This window comes from Argentina silus (genome assembly GCF_951799395.1).
Source record: "Argentina silus genome assembly, chromosome: 18".
Lineage (NCBI taxonomy): Eukaryota > Metazoa > Chordata > Actinopteri > Argentiniformes > Argentinidae > Argentina > Argentina silus.
In genome coordinates, this window is record NC_139672.1 from 1414008 (window position 1) to 1434597 (window position 20590).

At 43.4% G+C, this 20590-nt stretch overlaps 1 protein-coding gene across 1 annotated transcript; it reads right to left on the reverse strand.

The window, feature by feature from the left end:
• Positions 1–18907: 18907 nt before the first annotated feature.
• On the reverse strand, positions 18908–20215 carry LOC310819160 (general transcription factor II-I repeat domain-containing protein 2-like; the record flags this gene model as incomplete). The annotated part of the gene is made up of 2 exons (XM_083690407.1): positions 18908–19047; positions 19351–20215. 2 exons carry the CDS (start codon positions 20213–20215, stop codon positions 18908–18910), a joined length of 1005 nt encoding a protein of 334 aa, XP_083546533.1.
• Positions 20216–20590: the final 375 nt, after the last annotated feature.

Consider the following 20590-nt stretch of genomic DNA (forward strand, 5'->3'; position numbering starts at 1 on the left):
TATCCGCTAGACCATTTGGGAAGACTTGATATGTACACCCTAAGATATCTAAGTGTCATTTCGATGAGGTCTGTAGCAGAGGCCAAAGAGCACAGCAAACAAATAATCATGTGTTTAAATATCCTTGTCGTTTTGAAAAATTACCATTGTCACCTGCACAGGAATGCCATGCGGCCAACATTGAAGAAATGTGCTTCTCAAATCTGTCATTAACACTGTTTTCCACACGCTTTTTTCATTGCATTGCCATATAATCAATTGGTCATTGATGCGTCACGAATAACGACAATGCGTCGAAAATTAAAGAAATGTAAACATGAATTATGTTATTACTGTCTAAGCATCGCAAAGCTGTATGCGTAAAGGCGTCTGACGTCACAGTGGCTTGTCTGAAACAAAGGAATTAGAGAAACATGTGCTTACAGGGGCGTCGAACCGCCTTCTCCCGCTGATGGAGCAAAGTTGCTACAGTGACAAAGACAAGCTCCGCGCTCATGGGCAATTTATATGAGGCAACTGTGCTGCGAGTATCTAAGTAGTCGTCGTGCATGGATAAAATGCAATGTTTCAAACAGATCTGATGAATTCACCTACTTTGAAAAAGTGTGCGTTAGGGAGTTCTTTTGACACAAAGCGAAAATCTACAGTCAAGCGTCAATCAGCAGACAGCCGTGTGTTCTTTAGTCATGAGCCTGTTGTCAAAACGGCAGAAAAAAATGGTCACAAACGAAATATTGTTTCTACACTTAAAATGAACAAAGAAAAAATTAGCTAGCCTGATATAAGTCATGTTCATGACGATGCAAATGTAACGAGATTTCGAACTGTTCTGTTGCACACGTTGGGACTCATTTTATTTTTCTACAAAAATAATTTGCCATGACGGGAATCGAACCCGGGCCGCCCTGCGTGACAAGGCAGATTCCTATCCGCTAGACCATTTGGGAAGACTTGATATGTACACCCTAAGATATCTAAGTGTCATTTCGATGAGGTCTGTAGCAGAGGCCATAGAGCACAGCAAACAAATAATCATGTGTTTAAATATCCTTGTCGTTTTGAAAAATTACCATTGTCACCTGCACAGGAATGCCATGCGGCCAACATTGAAGAAATGTGCTTCTCAAATCTGTCATTAACACTGTTTTCCACACGCTTTTTTCATTGCATTGCCATATAATCAATTGGTCATTGATGCGTCACGAATAACGACAATGCGTCGAAAATTAAAGAAATGTAAACATGAATTATGTTATTACTGTCTAAGCATCGCAAAGCTGTATGCGTAAAGGCGTCTGACGTCACAGTGGCTTGTCTGAAACAAAGGAATTAGAGAAACATGTGCTTACAGGGGCGTCGAAACACCTTCTCCCGCTGATGGAGCAAAGTTGCTACAGTGACAAAGACAAGCTCCGCGCTCATGGGCAATTTATATGAGGCAGCTGTGCTGCGAGTATCTAAGTAGTCGTCGTGCATGGATAAAATGCAATGTTTCAAACAGATCTGATGAATTCACCTACTTTGAAAAAGTGTGCGTTAGGGAGTTCTTTTGACACAAAGCGAAAATCTACAGTCAAGCGTCAATCAGCAGACAGCCGTGTGTTCTTCAGTCATGAGCCTGTTGTCAAAACGGCAGAAAAAAATGGTCACAATCGAAATATTGTTTCTACACTTAAAATGAACAAAGAAAAAATGAGCTAGCCTGATATAAGTCATGTTCATGACGATGCAAATGTAACGAGATTTCGAACTGTTCTGTTGCACACGTTGGGACTCATTTTATTTTTCTACAAAAATCATTTGCCATGACGGGAATCGAACCCGGGCCGCCCTGCGTTACAAGGTAGATGCCTATCCGCTAGACCATTTGGGAAAACTTGATATGTACACCCTAAGATATCTAAGTGTCATTTCGATGAGGTCTGTAGCAGAGGCCATAGAGCACAGCAAACAAATAATCGTGTGTTTAAATATCCTTGTCGTTTTGAAAAATTACCATTGTCACCTGCACAGGAATGCCATGCGGCCAACATTGAAGAAATGTGCTTCTCAAATCTGTCATTAACACTGTTTTCCACACGCTTTTTTCATTGCATTGCCATATAATCAATTGGTCATTGATGCGTCACGAATAACGACAATGCGTCGAAAATTAAAGAAATGTAAACATGAATTATGTTATTACTGTCTAAGCATCGCAAAGCTGTATGCGTAAAGGCGTATGACTTCACAGTGGCTTGCCTGAAACAAAGGAATTAGAGAAACATGTGCTTACAAGGGCGTCGAACCGCCTTCTCCCGCTGATGGAGCAAAGTTGCTACAGTGACAAAGACAAGCTCCGCGCTCATGGGCAATTTATATGAGGCAACTGTGCTGCGAGTATCTAAGTAGTCGTCGTGCATGGATAAAATGCAATGTTTCAAACAGATCTGATAAATTCACCTACTTTGAAAAAGTGTGCGTTAGGAAGTTCTTTTGACACAAAGCGAAAATCTACAGTCAAGCGTCAATCAGCAGACAGCCGTGTGTTCTTTAGTCATGAGCCTGTTGTCAAAACGGCAGAAAAAAATGTTCACAAACGAAATATTGTTTCTACACTTAAAATGAACAAAGAAAAAATGAGCTAGCCTGATATAAGTCATGTTCATGACGATGCAAATGTAACGAGATTTCGAACTGTTCTGTTGCACACGTTGGGACTCATTTTATTTTTCTACAAAAAACATTTGCCATGACGGGAATCGAACCCGGGCCGCCATGGGTTACAAGGTAGATGCCTATCCGCTAGACCATTTGGGAAATCTTGATATGTATACCCTAAGATATCTAAGTGTCATTTCGATGAGGTCTGTAGCAGAGGCCATAGAGCACAGCAAACAAATAATCATGTGTTTAAATATCCTTGTCGTTTTGAAAAATTACCATTGTCACCTGCACAGGAATGCCATGCGGCCAACATTGAAGAAATGTGCTTCTCAAATCTGTCATTAACACTGTTTTCCACACGCTTTTTTCATTGCATTGCCATATAATCAATTGGTCATTGATGCGTCACGAATAACGACAATGCGTCGAAAATTAAAGAAATGTAAACATGAATTATGTTATTACTGTCTAAGCATCGCAAAGCTGTATGCGTAAAGGCGTCTGACGTCACAGTGGCTTGTCTGAAACAAAGGAATTAGAGAAACATGTGCTTACAGGGGCGTCGAACCGCCTTCTCCCGCTGATGGAGCAAAGTTGCTACAGTGACAAAGACAAGCTCCGCGCTCATGGGCAATTTATATGAGGCAGCTGTGCTGCGAGTATCTAAGTAGTCGTCGTGCATGGATAAAATGCAATGTTTCAAACAGATCTGATGAATTCACCTACTTTGAAAAAGTGTGCGTTAGGGAGTTCTTTTGACACAAAGCGAAAATCTACAGTCAAGCGTCAATCAGCAGACAGCCGTGTGTTCTTTAGTCATGAGCCTGTTGTCAAAACGGCAGAAAAAAATGGTCACAAACGAAATATTGTTTCTACACTTAAAATGAACAAAGAAAAAATGAGCTAGCCTGATATAAGTCATGTTCATGACGATGCAAATGTAACGAGATTTCGAACTGTTCTGTTGCACACGTTGGGACTCATTTTATTTTTCTACAAAAAACATTTGCCATGACGGGAATCGAACCCGGGCCACCATGGGTTACAAGGTAGATGCCTATCCGCTAGACCATTTGGGAAAACTTGATATGTATACCCTAAGATATCTAAGTGTCATTTCGATGAGGTCTGTAGCAGAGGCCATAGAGCACAGCAAACAAATAATCGTGTGTTTAAATATCCTTGTCGTTTTGAAAAATTACCATTGTCACCTGCACAGGAATGCCATGCGGCCAACATTGAAGAAATGTGCTTCTCAAATCTGTCATTAACACTGTTTTCCACACGCTTTTTTCATTGCATTGCCATATAATCAATTGGTCATTGATGCGTCACGAATAACGACAATGCGTCGAAAATTAAAGAAATATAAACATGAATTATGTTATTACTGTCTAAGCATCGCAAAGCTGTATGCGTAAAGGCGTATGACTTCACAGTGGCTTGCCTGAAACAAAGGAATTAGAGAAACATGTGCTTACAAGGGCGTCGAACCACCTTCTCCCGCTGATGGAGCAAAGTTGCTACAGTGACAAAGACAAGCTCCGCGCTCATGGGCAATTTATATGAGGCAACTGTGCTGCGAGTATCTAAGTAGTCGTCGTGCATGGATAAAATGCAATGTTTCAAACAGATCTGATAAATTCACCTACTTTGAAAAAGTGTGCGTTAGGAAGTTCTTTTGACACAAAGCGAAAATCTACAGTCAAGCGTCAATCAGCAGACAGCCGTGTGTTCTTTAGTCATGAGCCTGTTGTCAAAACGGCAGAAAAAAATGTTCACAAACGAAATATTGTTTCTACACTTAAAATGAACAAAGAAAAAATGAGCTAGCCTGATATAAGTCATGTTCATGACGATGCAAATGTAACGAGATTTCGAACTGTTCTGTTGCACACGTTGGGACTCATTTTATTTTTCTACAAAAAACATTTGCCATGACGGGAATCGAACCCGGGCCGCCATGGGTTACAAGGTAGATGCCTATCCGCTAGACCATTTGGGAAATCTTGATATGTATACCCTAAGATATCTAAGTGTCATTTCGATGAGGTCTGTAGCAGAGGCCATAGAGCACAGCAAACAAATAATCATGTGTTTAAATATCCTTGTCGTTTTGAAAAATTACCATTGTCACCTGCACAGGAATGCCATGCGGCCAACATTGAAGAAATGTGCTTCTCAAATCTGTCATTAACACTGTTTTCCACACGCTTTTTTCATTGCATTGCCATATAATCAATTGGTCATTGATGCGTCACGAATAACGACAATGCGTCGAAAATTAAAGAAATGTAAACATGAATTATGTTATTACTGTCTAAGCATCGCAAAGCTGTATGCGTAAAGGCGTCTGACGTCACAGTGGCTTGTCTGAAACAAAGGAATTAGAGAAACATGTGCTTACAGGGGCGTCGAAGCGCCTTCTCCCGCTGATGGAGCAAAGTTGCTACAGTGACAAAGACAAGCTCCGCGCTCATGGGCAATTTATATGAGGCAACTGTGCTGCGAGTATCTAAGTAGTCGTCATGCATGGATAAAATGCAATGTTTCAAACAGATCTGATGAATTCACCTACTTTGAAAAAGTGTGCGTTAGGGAGTTCTTTTGACACAAAGCGAAAATCTACAGTCAAGCGTCAATCAGCAGTCAGCCGTGTGTTCTTTAGTCATGAGCCTGTTGTCAAAACGGCAGAAAAAAATGGTCACAAACGAAATATTGTTTCTACACTTAAAATGAACAAAGAAAAAATTAGCTAGCCTGATATAAGTCATGTTCATGACGATGCAAATGTAACGAGATTTCGAACTGTTCTGTTGCACACGTTGGGACTCATTTTATTTTTCTACAAAAATAATTTGCCATGACGGGAATCGAACCCGGGCCGCCCTGCGTGACAAGGCAGATTCCTATCCGCTAGACCATTTGGGAAGACTTGATATGTACACCCTAAGATATCTAAGTGTCATTTCGATGAGGTCTGTAGCAGAGGCCATAGAGCACAGCAAACAAATAATCATGTGTTTAAATATCCTTGTCGTTTTGAAAAATTACCATTGTCACCTGCACAGGAATGCCATGCGGCCAACATTGAAGAAATGTGCTTCTCAAATCTGTCATTAACACTGTTTTCCACACGCTTTTTTCATTGCATTGCCATATAATCAATTGGTCATTGATGCGTCACGAATAACGACAATGCGTCGAAAATTAAAGAAATGTAAACATGAATTATGTTATTACTGTCTAAGCATCGCAAAGCTGTATGCGTAAAGGCGTCTGACGTCACAGTGGCTTGTCTGAAACAAAGGAATTAGAGAAACATGTGCTTACAGGGGCGTCGAACCGCCTTCTCCCGCTGATGGAGCAAAGTTGCTACAGTGACAAAGACAAGCTCCGCGCTCATGGGCAATTTATATGAGGCAACTGTGCTGCGAGTATCTAAGTAGTCGTCGTGCATGGATAAAATGCAATGTTTCAAACAGATCTGATGAATTCACCTACTTTGAAAAAGTGTGCGTTAGGGAGTTCTTTTGACACAAAGCGAAAATCTACAGTCAAGCGTCAATCAGCAGACAGCCGTGTGTTCTTTAGTAATGAGCCTGTTGTCAAAACGGCAGAAAAAAATGTTCACAAACGAAATATTGTTTCTACACTTAAAATGAACAAAGAAAAAATTAGCTAGCCTGATATAAGTCATGTTCATGACGATGCAAATGTAACGAGATTTCGAACTGTTCTGTTGCACACGTTGGGACTCATTTTATTTTTCTACAAAAATCATTTGCCATGACGGGAATCGAACCCGGGCCGCCTTGCGTGACAAGGCAGATTCCTATCCGCTAGACCATTTGGGAAGACTTGATATGTACACCCTAAGATATCTAAGTATCATTTCGATGAGGTCTGTAGCAGAGGCCATAGAGCACAGCAAACAAATAATCATGTGTTTAAATATCCTTGTCGTTTTGAAAAATTACCATTGTCACCTGCACAGGAATGCCATGCGGCCAACATTGAAGAAATGTGCTTCTCAAATCTGTCATTAACACTGTTTTCCACACGCTTTTTTCATTGCATTGCCATATAATCAATTGGTCATTGATGCGTCACGAATAACGACAATGCGTCGAAAATTAAAGAAATGCAAACATGAATTATGTTATTACTGTCTAAGCATCGCAAAGCTGTATGCGTAAAGGCGTCTGACGTCACAGTGGCTTGCCTGAAACAAAGGAATTAGAGAAACATGTGCTTACAAGGGGCGTCGAACCGCCTTCTCCCGCTGATGGAGCAAAGTTGCTACAGTGACAAAGACAAGCTCCGCGCTCATGGGCAATTTATATGAGGCAACTGTGCTGCGAGTATCTAAGTAGTCGTCGTGCATGGATAAAATGCAATGTTTCAAACAGATCTGATGAATTCACCTACTTTGAAAAAGTGTGCGTTAGGGAGTTCTTGGCATGATTACATGGCAGGATTACAACCCAACGTGAGATGAGAGAATGTTGTGCTCTTATTTTCACGGAAACCTGGCTCTCGGACATCATTCCAGACTCTACCATCCAGCTTGAAACACATTCTGTCTTCCGCGGGGACCGCACATTAGCCTCGGGGAAAACGAGAGGCGGTGGCGTCTGTGTCTATGTGAACAATAGATGGTGCTCGGATGTACAGGTTGTTGAAAGACACTGCTCGGCTAATATTGAACTTTTGATGGTGAAGTGCAGACCCTTTTATCTACCAAGGGAGTTCAGTGCACTGTTTATTTTAGCTGTTTACATCCCGCCACAAGCGGACTCCACAACTGCACTGGGGCTGCTGCATGACATCATCAACAAGCACGAGACTGCACACCCAGACGCTGTGTTCACCATAGTCGGAGATTTCAACCACCGCAACCTTAAGAGTGTACTCCCGAAATACCATCAATACGTGAACTTTCCGACGAGGGAGAAAAATACTCTTGACCACGTCTACAGCAACGTGAGAGGAGCCTACAAAGCTGTGCCCCGGCCACACTTCGGACAGTCCGACCACATCTCAACGTTCCTCTATCCAGCGTACAGACAACTCCTCAAGCAAGCCCCCCCAGTGAGTAAAAATGTTAAAGTGTGGACTGAGGAAACTGAACTGGTGTTGCAGGACTGCTTTGACAGAACAAACTGGGATGTGTTTTAAACTGCTGCTCTGAGGGATGACTCTACTGTGGATTTAGAGGAATATGCTTCCAGTGTAACTGGTTACATCAGTACATGTGTTGAAAATATTGTGCCCACAAAACGCTGCAGGACATATCCCAACCAAAAGCCCTGGATTAACTGCGAAGTTCGGTCCATGCTATGCGCTCGCTCCACTGCATTTGCTTCAGGCAACGCTGAGGACTACAAGAAGGCCAGATATGACCTGCGTAGATCCATTAAAGAGGCCAAGAGGCAATACAGACTGAAGCTGGAGGGATTCTATTCCACCGCAGATTCCCGACGCATGTGGCAAGGCCTGCAACACATCACAGGCTACCGGCAGAGGAGCAGGGGGGCCACAACCAGCCAACTCACACTGCCAGATGAGCTGAACGAGTTCTATGCACGCTTCGATACCCTCAACACCAACCAACAGAGAGGGATTTCGACCACAGAGCACACACAGGACTCATCACTCACTGTGACATCAGCAGAGGTGTGTACGGCTCTGAGGAGAATAAACCCACGGAAGGCAGCTGGCCCAGACAACATCTCCGGGCGTGCCCTCAGGGTCTGCTCATCAGAGCTGGCTGAGGTGCTGGCTGATATTTATAACATGTCACTAGCACAAGCTTTGGTGCCCACCTGCTTCAAGACAACCACCATAGTGCCCCTACCAAAGAAAAACACTGTGACCTGCCTGAATGACTATCGACCCGTCGCACTCACCCCAATAGTGATGAAGTGCTTTGAGAGGATAGTCATGACGCACATCAAGAGGACCATCCCAAACACCTTAGACCCTCTACAGTTTGCGTACCGTCAGAACCGGTCCACCGACGATGCAGTCAACGCCGTCATCCACACCACCCTCACACACTTAGAGGGAAAGGACACATATGTAAGACTACTCTTTATTGACTACAGTTCAGCATTTAACACGGTTATCCCACACAAACTCTGTGCAAAACTCCTCACTCTTGGACTGACACCTGCTCTCTGTAACTGGGTGCTGGACTTCCTATCAGACAGACCCCAGTCAGTCAGAGTAGGCAACCGCACATCAGGCACAAGAACCACAAGCACAGGGACCCCCCAGGGCTGCGTGCTGAGCCCCCTGCTGTACACCCTCTTCACATATGACTGCGTGGCCTCCCAGGATAACACCAGCATCATCAAGTTTGCGGATGATACGACAGTCATTGGACTGATCACCGGGGGGGCTGAGGCGGCATACAGAAGAGAGGTGGCGGATCTGGTGGCCTGGTGTCAGGACAATAATCTCTCCCTGAACGCAGACAAGACCAAGGAGATGATTATTGATCCACGAAAGAAGAGTGTGCAGCACACACCACTGCATATAGATGAGACAGAGGTGGATAGGGTGAAAACCTTCAAATTCCTCGGAACCTACATCAGCGAGGATCTTACCTGGTCTCACAATGCACAACAGAACATTAAGAAATCCCAGCAGCGACTGTACTTCTTAAGAAGGCTGAAGAAATTTGGCATGCCATCCAAAGTTCTCAGCAACTTCTATAGATGTACAGTTGAGAGCACCCTTACCAGTTCCATCACAGTCTGGTATGGAAACTGTACAGCCCAGGACAGGAAGGCACTCCAGCGTGTGATAAAAACTGCACAGTATATCTCATAAGCAGCCTTCCCCTCACTTCAGGACATTTACAACACCAGGGTCACCAGGAGAACACACAACATCATCAGGGACTGCACACACCCCCAGCACAGACTCTTCACTCTCCTACCATCAGGCAGGCGCTACAGGAGTCTGAAATCTAGGACCACCAGACTGACAAACAGTTTCTATCCACAGGCCATCAGGCTTGTGAACAAGCTACCTCACAAAGCCCTCCCCCTTCCACCCCCCCACATCACTTGCATTACTTGACTTGACTGATCAACTGTGAACTCGACAGACATTCTGACTGCTGCTGTGACTTCACTACTGTTTGCACTACTACTGTTTGCACTAAATACCTCATGCAATTTGCAACAATGCATAAGCGCACTTTATAACTTTATAACTGTGATCCACCAGGTGCAATATAGAATTTGTATATGTATATATGGAACTAGTTTTTTTTTTCTTTAGTTTAGTCTGTTGTGTTAGGGGGGACTAGCAAAGTAAGATTTTCATTGTGTGGTGTAACTGTCTGTTTACTGTGCATATGACTAATAAATATCTTGAATCTTGAATCTTCTTTTGACACAAAGCGAAAATCTACAGTCAAGCGTCAATCAGCAGACAGCCGTGTGTTCTTTAGTAATGAGCCTGTTGTCAAAACGACAGAAAAAAATGTTCACAAACGAAATATTGTTTCTACACTTAAAATGAACAAAGAAAAAATTAGCTAGCCTGATATAAGTCATGTTCATGACGATGCAAATGTAACGAGATTTCGAACTGTTCTGTTGCACACGTTGGGACTCATTTTATTTTTCTACAAAAACCCTTTGCCATGACGGGAATCGAACCCGGGCCGCCCTGCGTGACAAGGCAGATGCCTATCCGCTAGACCATTTGGGAAGACTTGATATGTACACCCTAAGATATCTAAGTGTCATTTCGATGAGGTCTGTAGCAGAGGCCATAGAGCACAGCAAACAAATAATCATGTGTTTAAATATCCTTGTCGTTTTGAAGAAATTACCATTGTCACCTGCACAGGAATGCCATGCGGCCAACATTGAAGAAATGTGCTTCTCAAATCTGTCATTAACACTGTTTTCCACACGCTTTTTTCATTGCATTGCCATATAATCAATTGGTCATTGATGCGTCACGAATAACGACAATGCGTCGAAAATTAAAGAAATGTAAACATGAATTATGTTATTACTGTCTAAGCATCGCAAAGCTGTATGCGTAAAGGCGTCTGACGTCACAGTGGCTTGCCTGAAACAAAGGAATTAGAGAAACATGTGCTTACAGGGGCGTCGAACCTCCTTCTCCCGCTGATGGAGCAAAGTTGCTACAGTGACAAAGACAAGCTCCGCGCTCATGGGCAATTTATATGAGGCAACTGTGCTGCGAGTATCTAAGTAGTCGTCGTGCATGGATAAAATGCAATGTTTCAAACAGATCTGATGAATTCACCTACTTTGAAAAAGTGTGCGTTAGGGAGTTCTTTTGACACAAAGCGAAAATCTACAGTCAAGCGTCAATCAGCAGACAGCCGTGTGTTCTTTAGTAATGAGCCTGTTGTCAAAACGGCAGAAAAAAATGTTCACAAACGAAATATTGTTTCTACACTTAAAATGAACAAAGAAAAAATTAGCTAGCCTGATATAAGTCATGTTCATGACGATGCAAATGTAACGAGATTTCGAACTGTTCTGTTGCACACGTTGGGACTCATTTTATTTTTCTACAAAAATCATTTGCCATGACGGGAATCGAACCCGGGCCGCCTTGCGTGACAAGGCAGATTCCTATCCGCTAGACCATTTGGGAAGACTTGATATGTACACCCTAAGATATCTAAGTATCATTTCGATGAGGTCTGTAGCAGAGGCCATAGAGCACAGCAAACAAATAATCATGTGTTTAAATATCCTTGTCGTTTTGAAAAATTACCATTGTCACCTGCACAGGAATGCCATGCGGCCAACATTGAAGAAATGTGCTTCTCAAATCTGTCATTAACACTGTTTTCCACACGCTTTTTTCATTGCATTGCCATATAATCAATTGGTCATTGATGCGTCACGAATAACGACAATGCGTCGAAAATTAAAGAAATGCAAACATGAATTATGTTATTACTGTCTAAGCATCGCAAAGCTGTATGCGTAAAGGCGTCTGACGTCACAGTGGCTTGCCTGAAACAAAGGAATTAGAGAAACATGTGCTTACAAGGGGCGTCGAACCGCCTTCTCCCGCTGATGGAGCAAAGTTGCTACAGTGACAAAGACAAGCTCCGCGCTCATGGGCAATTTATATGAGGCAACTGTGCTGCGAGTATCTAAGTAGTCGTCGTGCATGGATAAAATGCAATGTTTCAAACAGATCTGATGAATTCACCTACTTTGAAAAAGTGTGCGTTAGGGAGTTCTTGGCATGATTACATGGCAGGATTACAACCCAACGTGAGATGAGAGAATGTTGTGCTCTTATTTTCACGGAAACCTGGCTCTCGGACATCATTCCAGACTCTACCATCCAGCTTGAAACACATTCTGTCTTCCGCGGGGACCGCACATTAGCCTCGGGGAAAACGAGAGGCGGTGGCGTCTGTGTCTATGTGAACAATAGATGGTGCTCGGATGTACAGGTTGTTGAAAGACACTGCTCGGCTAATATTGAACTTTTGATGGTGAAGTGCAGACCCTTTTATCTACCAAGGGAGTTCAGTGCACTGTTTATTTTAGCTGTTTACATCCCGCCACAAGCGGACTCCACAACTGCACTGGGGCTGCTGCATGACATCATCAACAAGCACGAGACTGCACACCCAGACGCTGTGTTCACCATAGTCGGAGATTTCAACCACCGCAACCTTAAGAGTGTACTCCCGAAATACCATCAATACGTGAACTTTCCGACGAGGGAGAAAAATACTCTTGACCACGTCTACAGCAACGTGAGAGGAGCCTACAAAGCTGTGCCCCGGCCACACTTCGGACAGTCCGACCACATCTCAACGTTCCTCTATCCAGCGTACAGACAACTCCTCAAGCAAGCCCCCCCAGTGAGTAAAAATGTTAAAGTGTGGACTGAGGAAACTGAACTGGTGTTGCAGGACTGCTTTGACAGAACAAACTGGGATGTGTTTTAAACTGCTGCTCTGAGGGATGACTCTACTGTGGATTTAGAGGAATATGCTTCCAGTGTAACTGGTTACATCAGTACATGTGTTGAAAATATTGTGCCCACAAAACGCTGCAGGACATATCCCAACCAAAAGCCCTGGATTAACTGCGAAGTTCGGTCCATGCTATGCGCTCGCTCCACTGCATTTGCTTCAGGCAACGCTGAGGACTACAAGAAGGCCAGATATGACCTGCGTAGATCCATTAAAGAGGCCAAGAGGCAATACAGACTGAAGCTGGAGGGATTCTATTCCACCGCAGATTCCCGACGCATGTGGCAAGGCCTGCAACACATCACAGGCTACCGGCAGAGGAGCAGGGGGGCCACAACCAGCCAACTCACACTGCCAGATGAGCTGAACGAGTTCTATGCACGCTTCGATACCCTCAACACCAACCAACAGAGAGGGATTTCGACCACAGAGCACACACAGGACTCATCACTCACTGTGACATCAGCAGAGGTGTGTACGGCTCTGAGGAGAATAAACCCACGGAAGGCAGCTGGCCCAGACAACATCTCCGGGCGTGCCCTCAGGGTCTGCTCATCAGAGCTGGCTGAGGTGCTGGCTGATATTTATAACATGTCACTAGCACAAGCTTTGGTGCCCACCTGCTTCAAGACAACCACCATAGTGCCCCTACCAAAGAAAAACACTGTGACCTGCCTGAATGACTATCGACCCGTCGCACTCACCCCAATAGTGATGAAGTGCTTTGAGAGGATAGTCATGACGCACATCAAGAGGACCATCCCAAACACCTTAGACCCTCTACAGTTTGCGTACCGTCAGAACCGGTCCACCGACGATGCAGTCAACGCCGTCATCCACACCACCCTCACACACTTAGAGGGAAAGGACACATATGTAAGACTACTCTTTATTGACTACAGTTCAGCATTTAACACGGTTATCCCACACAAACTCTGTGCAAAACTCCTCACTCTTGGACTGACACCTGCTCTCTGTAACTGGGTGCTGGACTTCCTATCAGACAGACCCCAGTCAGTCAGAGTAGGCAACCGCACATCAGGCACAAGAACCACAAGCACAGGGACCCCCCAGGGCTGCGTGCTGAGCCCCCTGCTGTACACCCTCTTCACATATGACTGCGTGGCCTCCCAGGATAACACCAGCATCATCAAGTTTGCGGATGATACGACAGTCATTGGACTGATCACCGGGGGGGCTGAGGCGGCATACAGAAGAGAGGTGGCGGATCTGGTGGCCTGGTGTCAGGACAATAATCTCTCCCTGAACGCAGACAAGACCAAGGAGATGATTATTGATCCACGAAAGAAGAGTGTGCAGCACACACCACTGCATATAGATGAGACAGAGGTGGATAGGGTGAAAACCTTCAAATTCCTCGGAACCTACATCAGCGAGGATCTTACCTGGTCTCACAATGCACAACAGAACATTAAGAAATCCCAGCAGCGACTGTACTTCTTAAGAAGGCTGAAGAAATTTGGCATGCCATCCAAAGTTCTCAGCAACTTCTATAGATGTACAGTTGAGAGCACCCTTACCAGTTCCATCACAGTCTGGTATGGAAACTGTACAGCCCAGGACAGGAAGGCACTCCAGCGTGTGATAAAAACTGCACAGTATATCTCATAAGCAGCCTTCCCCTCACTTCAGGACATTTACAACACCAGGGTCACCAGGAGAACACACAACATCATCAGGGACTGCACACACCCCCAGCACAGACTCTTCACTCTCCTACCATCAGGCAGGCGCTACAGGAGTCTGAAATCTAGGACCACCAGACTGACAAACAGTTTCTATCCACAGGCCATCAGGCTTGTGAACAAGCTACCTCACAAAGCCCTCCCCCTTCCACCCCCCCACATCACTTGCATTACTTGACTTGACTGATCAACTGTGAACTCGACAGACATTCTGACTGCTGCTGTGACTTCACTACTGTTTGCACTACTACTGTTTGCACTAAATACCTCATGCAATTTGCAACAATGCATAAGCGCACTTTATAACTTTATAACTGTGATCCACCAGGTGCAATATAGAATTTGTATATGTATATATGGAACTAGTTTTTTTTTTCTTTAGTTTAGTCTGTTGTGTTAGGGGGGACTAGCAAAGTAAGATTTTCATTGTGTGGTGTAACTGTCTGTTTACTGTGCATATGACTAATAAATATCTTGAATCTTGAATCTTCTTTTGACACAAAGCGAAAATCTACAGTCAAGCGTCAATCAGCAGACAGCCGTGTGTTCTTTAGTAATGAGCCTGTTGTCAAAACGACAGAAAAAAATGTTCACAAACGAAATATTGTTTCTACACTTAAAATGAACAAAGAAAAAATTAGCTAGCCTGATATAAGTCATGTTCATGACGATGCAAATGTAACGAGATTTCGAACTGTTCTGTTGCACACGTTGGGACTCATTTTATTTTTCTACAAAAACCCTTTGCCATGACGGGAATCGAACCCGGGCCCCCCTGCGTGACAAGGCAGATGCCTATCCGCTAGACCATTTGGGAAGACTTGATATGTACACCCTAAGATATCTAAGTGTCATTTCGATGAGGTCTGTAGCAGAGGCCATAGAGCACAGCAAACAAATAATCATGTGTTTAAATATCCTTGTCGTTTTGAAGAAATTACCATTGTCACCTGCACAGGAATGCCATGCGGCCAACATTGAAGAAATGTGCTTCTCAAATCTGTCATTAACACTGTTTTCCACACGCTTTTTTCATTGCATTGCCATATAATCAATTGGTCATTGATGCGTCACGAATAACGACAATGCGTCGAAAATTAAAGAAATGTAAACATGAATTATGTTATTACTGTCTAAGCATCGCAAAGCTGTATGCGTAAAGGCGTCTGACGTCACAGTGGCTTGCCTGAAACAAAGGAATTAGAGAAACATGTGCTTACAGGGGCGTCGAACCTCCTTCTCCCGCTGATGGAGCAAAGTTGCTACAGTGACAAAGACAAGCTCCGCGCTCATGGGCAATTTATATGAGGCAACTGTGCTGCGAGTATCTAAGTAGTCGTCGTGCATGGATAAAATGCAATGTTTCAAACAGATCTGATGAATTCACCTACTTTGAAAAAGTGTGCGTTAGGGAGTTCTTTTGACACAAAGCGAAAATCTACAGTCAAGCGTCAATCAGCAGACAGCCGTGTGTTCTTTAGTAATGAGCCTGTTGTCAAAACGGCAGAAAAAAATGTTCACAAACGAAATATTGTTTCTACACTTAAAATGAACAAAGAAAAAATTAGCTAGCCTGATATAAGTCATGTTCATGACGATGCAAATGTAACGAGATTTCGAACTGTTCTGTTGCACACGTTGGGACTCATTTTATTTTTCTACAAAAATCATTTGCCATGACGGGAATCGAACCCGGGTCGCCCTGCGTGACAAGGCAGATTCCTATCCGCTAGACCATTTGGGAAGACTTGATATGTACACCCTAAGATATCTAAGTGTCATTTCGATGAGGTCTGTAGCAGAGGCCATAGAGCACAGCAAACAAATAATCATGTGTTTAAATATCCTTGTCGTTTTGAAAAATTACCATTGTCACCTGCACAGGAATGCCATGCGGCCAACATTGAAGAAATGTGCTTCTCAAATCTGTCATTAACACTGTTTTCCACACGCTTTTTTCATTGCATTGCCATATAATCAATTGGTCATTGATGCGTCACGAATAACGACAATGCGTCGAAAATTAAAGAAATGTAAACATGAATTATGTTATTACTGTCTAAGCATCGCAAAGCTGTATGCGTAAAGGCGTCTGACGTCACAGTGGCTTGCCTGAAACAAAGGAATTAGAGAAACATGTGCTTACAGGGGCGTCGAACCTCCTTCTCCCGCTGATGGAGCAAAGTTGCTACAGTGACAAAGACAAGCTCCGCTCTCATGGGCAATTTATATGAGGCAACTGTGCTGCGAGTATCTAAGTAGTCGTCGTGCATGGATAAAATGCAATGTTTCAAACAGATCTGATGAATTCACCTACTTTGAAAAAGTGTGCGTTAGGGAGTTCTTTTGACACAAAGCGAAAATCTACAGTCAAGCGTCAATCAGCAGACAGCCGTGTGTTCTTTAGTAATGAGCCTGTTGTCAAAACGACAGAAAAAAATGTTCACAAACGAAATATTGTTTCTACACTTAAAATGAACAAAGAAAAAATTAGCTAGCCTGATATAAGTCATGTTCATGACGATGCAAATGTAACGAGATTTCGAACTGTTCTGTTGCACACGTTGGGACTCATTTTATTTTTCTACAAAAACCCTTTGCCATGACGGGAATCGAACCCGGGCCGCCCTGCGTGACAAGGCAGATGCCTATCCGCTAGACCATTTGGGAAGACTTGATATGTACACCCTAAGATATCTAAGTGTCATTTCGATGAGGTCTGTAGCAGAGGCCATAGAGCACAGCAAACAAATAATCATGTGTTTAAATATCCTTGTCGTTTTGAAAAATTACCATTGTCACCTGCACAGGAATGCCCTGCAGCCAACATTGAAGAAATGTGCTTCTCAAATCTGTCATTAACACTGTTTTCCACACGCTTTTTTCATTGCATTGCCATATAATCAATTGGTCATTGATGCGTCACGAATAACGACAATGCGTCGAAAATTAAAGAAATGTAAACATGAATTATGTTATTACTGTCTAAGCATCGCAAAGCTGTATGCGTAAAGGCGTCTGACGTCACAGTGGCTTGCCTGAAACAAAGGAATTAGAGAAACATGTGCTTACAGGGGCGTCGAACCTCCTTCTCCCGCTGATGGAGCAAAGTTGCTACAGTGACAAAGACAAGCTCCGCGCTCATGGGCAATTTATATGAGGCAACTGTGCTGCGAGTATCTAAGTAGTCGTCGTGCATGGATAAAATGCAATGTTTCAAACAGATCTGATGAATTCACCTACTTTGAAAAAGTGTGCGTTAGGGAGTTCTTTTGACACAAAGCGAAAATCTACAGTCAAGCGTCAATCAGCAGACAGCCGTGTGTTCTTTAGTAATGAGCCTGTTGTCAAAACGACAGAAAAAAATGTTCACAAACAAAATATTGTTTCTACACTTAAAATGAACAAAGAAAAAATTTGCTAGCCTGATATAAGTCATGTTCATGACGATGCAAATGTAACGAGATTTCGAACTGTTCTGTTGCACACGTTGGGACTCATTTTATTTTTCTACAAAAATCCTTTGCCATGACGGGAATCGAACCCGGGCCGCCCTGCGTGACAAGGCAGATGCCTATCCGCTAGACCAGGGGTGCCCAAATTCTTCCCAGTGGAGGGCCAAAATTTAATCTGGGGGGAGGGTCGTGGGCCAAAATGTTAATTCTGCAGTACATTAAGTTAAATATGGGTATATATAGTATGCGTGTACAAAATAAACACTATCACAAAGTAATTTCGAAAAAGGAATGACACAGTTTATTGTGCTTCACATTAATGTTCAAAAAATTACTGACGTCAATCTGGCTTCTTTAAATTCGAAAAATAATTGAAGCACTATGAAATATTTGAAGACAGATATGGAACATTACTAGGCCTTGGGCCTATATCTTCAAATACAAAGACATTTAGTGCAAAGTAACATGGGACAAAACATGTCTCCATGGGACCAAAATACATTCTTCACTGGTTTGAACAATCATTTTTAAATCAGGAATAGTAGTAGAATTGGACAACAGCTTGAGAAGGTTTGTAGAAATCAGTACTGTACTTACAAGTGCAATAAACAAAGTAACATGGGACAAAACATGCCCCCATTAATCATACAGAGCAGAACATACTCTGACACATTGGAGGCCTAGGCCTACACATCCTGCCTGAAGTAGGCTAGGCCTATCAGTGGGAGACATGAAGCCTGTCCTTGGTTTTTAAAAGTCTCTCAATATCAGGCTCCAGCTGACTAACTGACAAAGTGAGAATGTCATGTAGGTGAGAGTCAGATAAAGCATTTCTTAGTTTGGACTTCTTAAGATTCATCAGGCTGAAAGCCTGCTCACATACATAGGTACTTCCAAAGAGGGATAACATCACCTGTGCATGTTTGCGGATCTTGCCATATCTGTGTGCAGGAACACATTTGTAAAAGTCCTGTAAGGAAAGCTCTCTGAACCTGCTACGGAGGTCTGAATCAGACTGAAGTTCCAAAAGTTCCATTTGAAGCTCCTCACTGACTGCATCCACATTTACAGAAAAGGGTTGCACAAACAGCTCATGCTGTTTCATTTCCACGAAAATCTTCAAAGCGATGGTCAAACTCCACCACAAGATTGCTGAGAATGTCGAGGTATTTTGGTGTGTCTTCCTCCATCAACCCAACTTCTCTGAGGCTGGGAAAATGTGCCAAATTTCCTGAATGTACAGACACAAAGACAAAAGGAGCAATGTAAGATGCAAGATTGTTCATTTGATTTTCAATTAAATACCAAACATCAATCAAATGAGAAAAAAATTACTTTTTTTTGTTTATGGCTGCAGTATGAAAAACAAATACTGCTTCTGTGATTGGATTTAATGCCTAGATTTAAATAGAACATCCATTTTCCACAAACACAAAGTATGCATGCATCACACAAATATAATAACATGGTTGTGATCAATAACAAGCCTACTACATTGTTGTGTGTTCAATAACATATTAAAGTTAGATCTCACCTGTTGAGAGATGTCTGCTAAGCAACTGGAGCTTTTGCTTGAAGGCTTTGACATGGTCATACATCTGAGTGATTATCTGGTCTCTCCCTTGAAGCTGAAGATTGAGGATATTCAGCAGCTCTGTGATGTCCACAAGAAAAGCCAGGTCTGCAAGCGAGTGATTGTCCGAGGGCACTTGGATGCTGTTCTTCTTTGTGGCTTGAAACACCCTGATTTCCTCACGCAACTCAAAGAAACGTCGTAAAACTTTCCCACGGCTCAGCCACCGCACCTCCTGGTGGTACAATACATCACCATACTGGGCATCCATCTCATCAACAAGAGCTTTGAACTGACGGTGTGAGAGCGCCTTTGAGCGAATATTATTGACAATGCCAACGACATCCTGCATCACGTTCTTCAGGCCGATGTTTTTAGCGCACAGTTGCTCCTGATGCAAAATACAATGGTATTTAAAAATCGAGCCACCAAACTCACGGACTTTGTCCGACACAAGTGCAGTTAGGCCTGCTCTCTTACCGACCATGGCCGGGGCTCCATCAGTCGTGATGTCAGATAGGTTTTCCCACTTCAACCCGTTCTTGTCCATAATTCGCTGCACTGCCATAAAAATATCGATACCTCTTGTTGTCCCTTTCAGTGTTTCAAGGCCCGCTAGTTCTTGACACACTTCAAAGTCCTCATTGACGCCTCGCAAAAACACCAGCAACTGTGCTGAGTCAGATATGTCGGTGCTTTCATCGCTTGCTATGGAGAAGGCAGAAAACCAACTTGCTCTTTGGGCTATCTGGCCCCGAACGTCTTCGGCCATGTCCTCAACGTGGCGGGTGTTCCTTGACAGGCTAATCTGAGAAAATGCCCGCATCTGAGTTGGACACACAGCTTCAGAAGCAATTGTCAGACACTCTTTGACAAAATCACCCGCAGCAAAAGCTCGTCCACTTCTGACAATGACTTTGCTAATGCGATAACTTGCCCGAGTGGCATTTTCTTGTGCAGTGGACGGCTGAAGTAAAGTTCGCTGCTGTGTGGTTAGCTTTCTTAGCAAGTCTGCTACCTTCAGCTTGCGATCGTCACCTGTGTATTTTGCGAACTGGTGAGAATGCATAGTTTCATAGTGACGACGAATGTTGTACTCCTTTGAAACAGCGACCCTCTGCTTACATACCAGACACACTGCGGTGGAATCGACCTCTGTAAAAAGATAATCATGTTCCCAACTTTTTTTGAATTTTCGCTT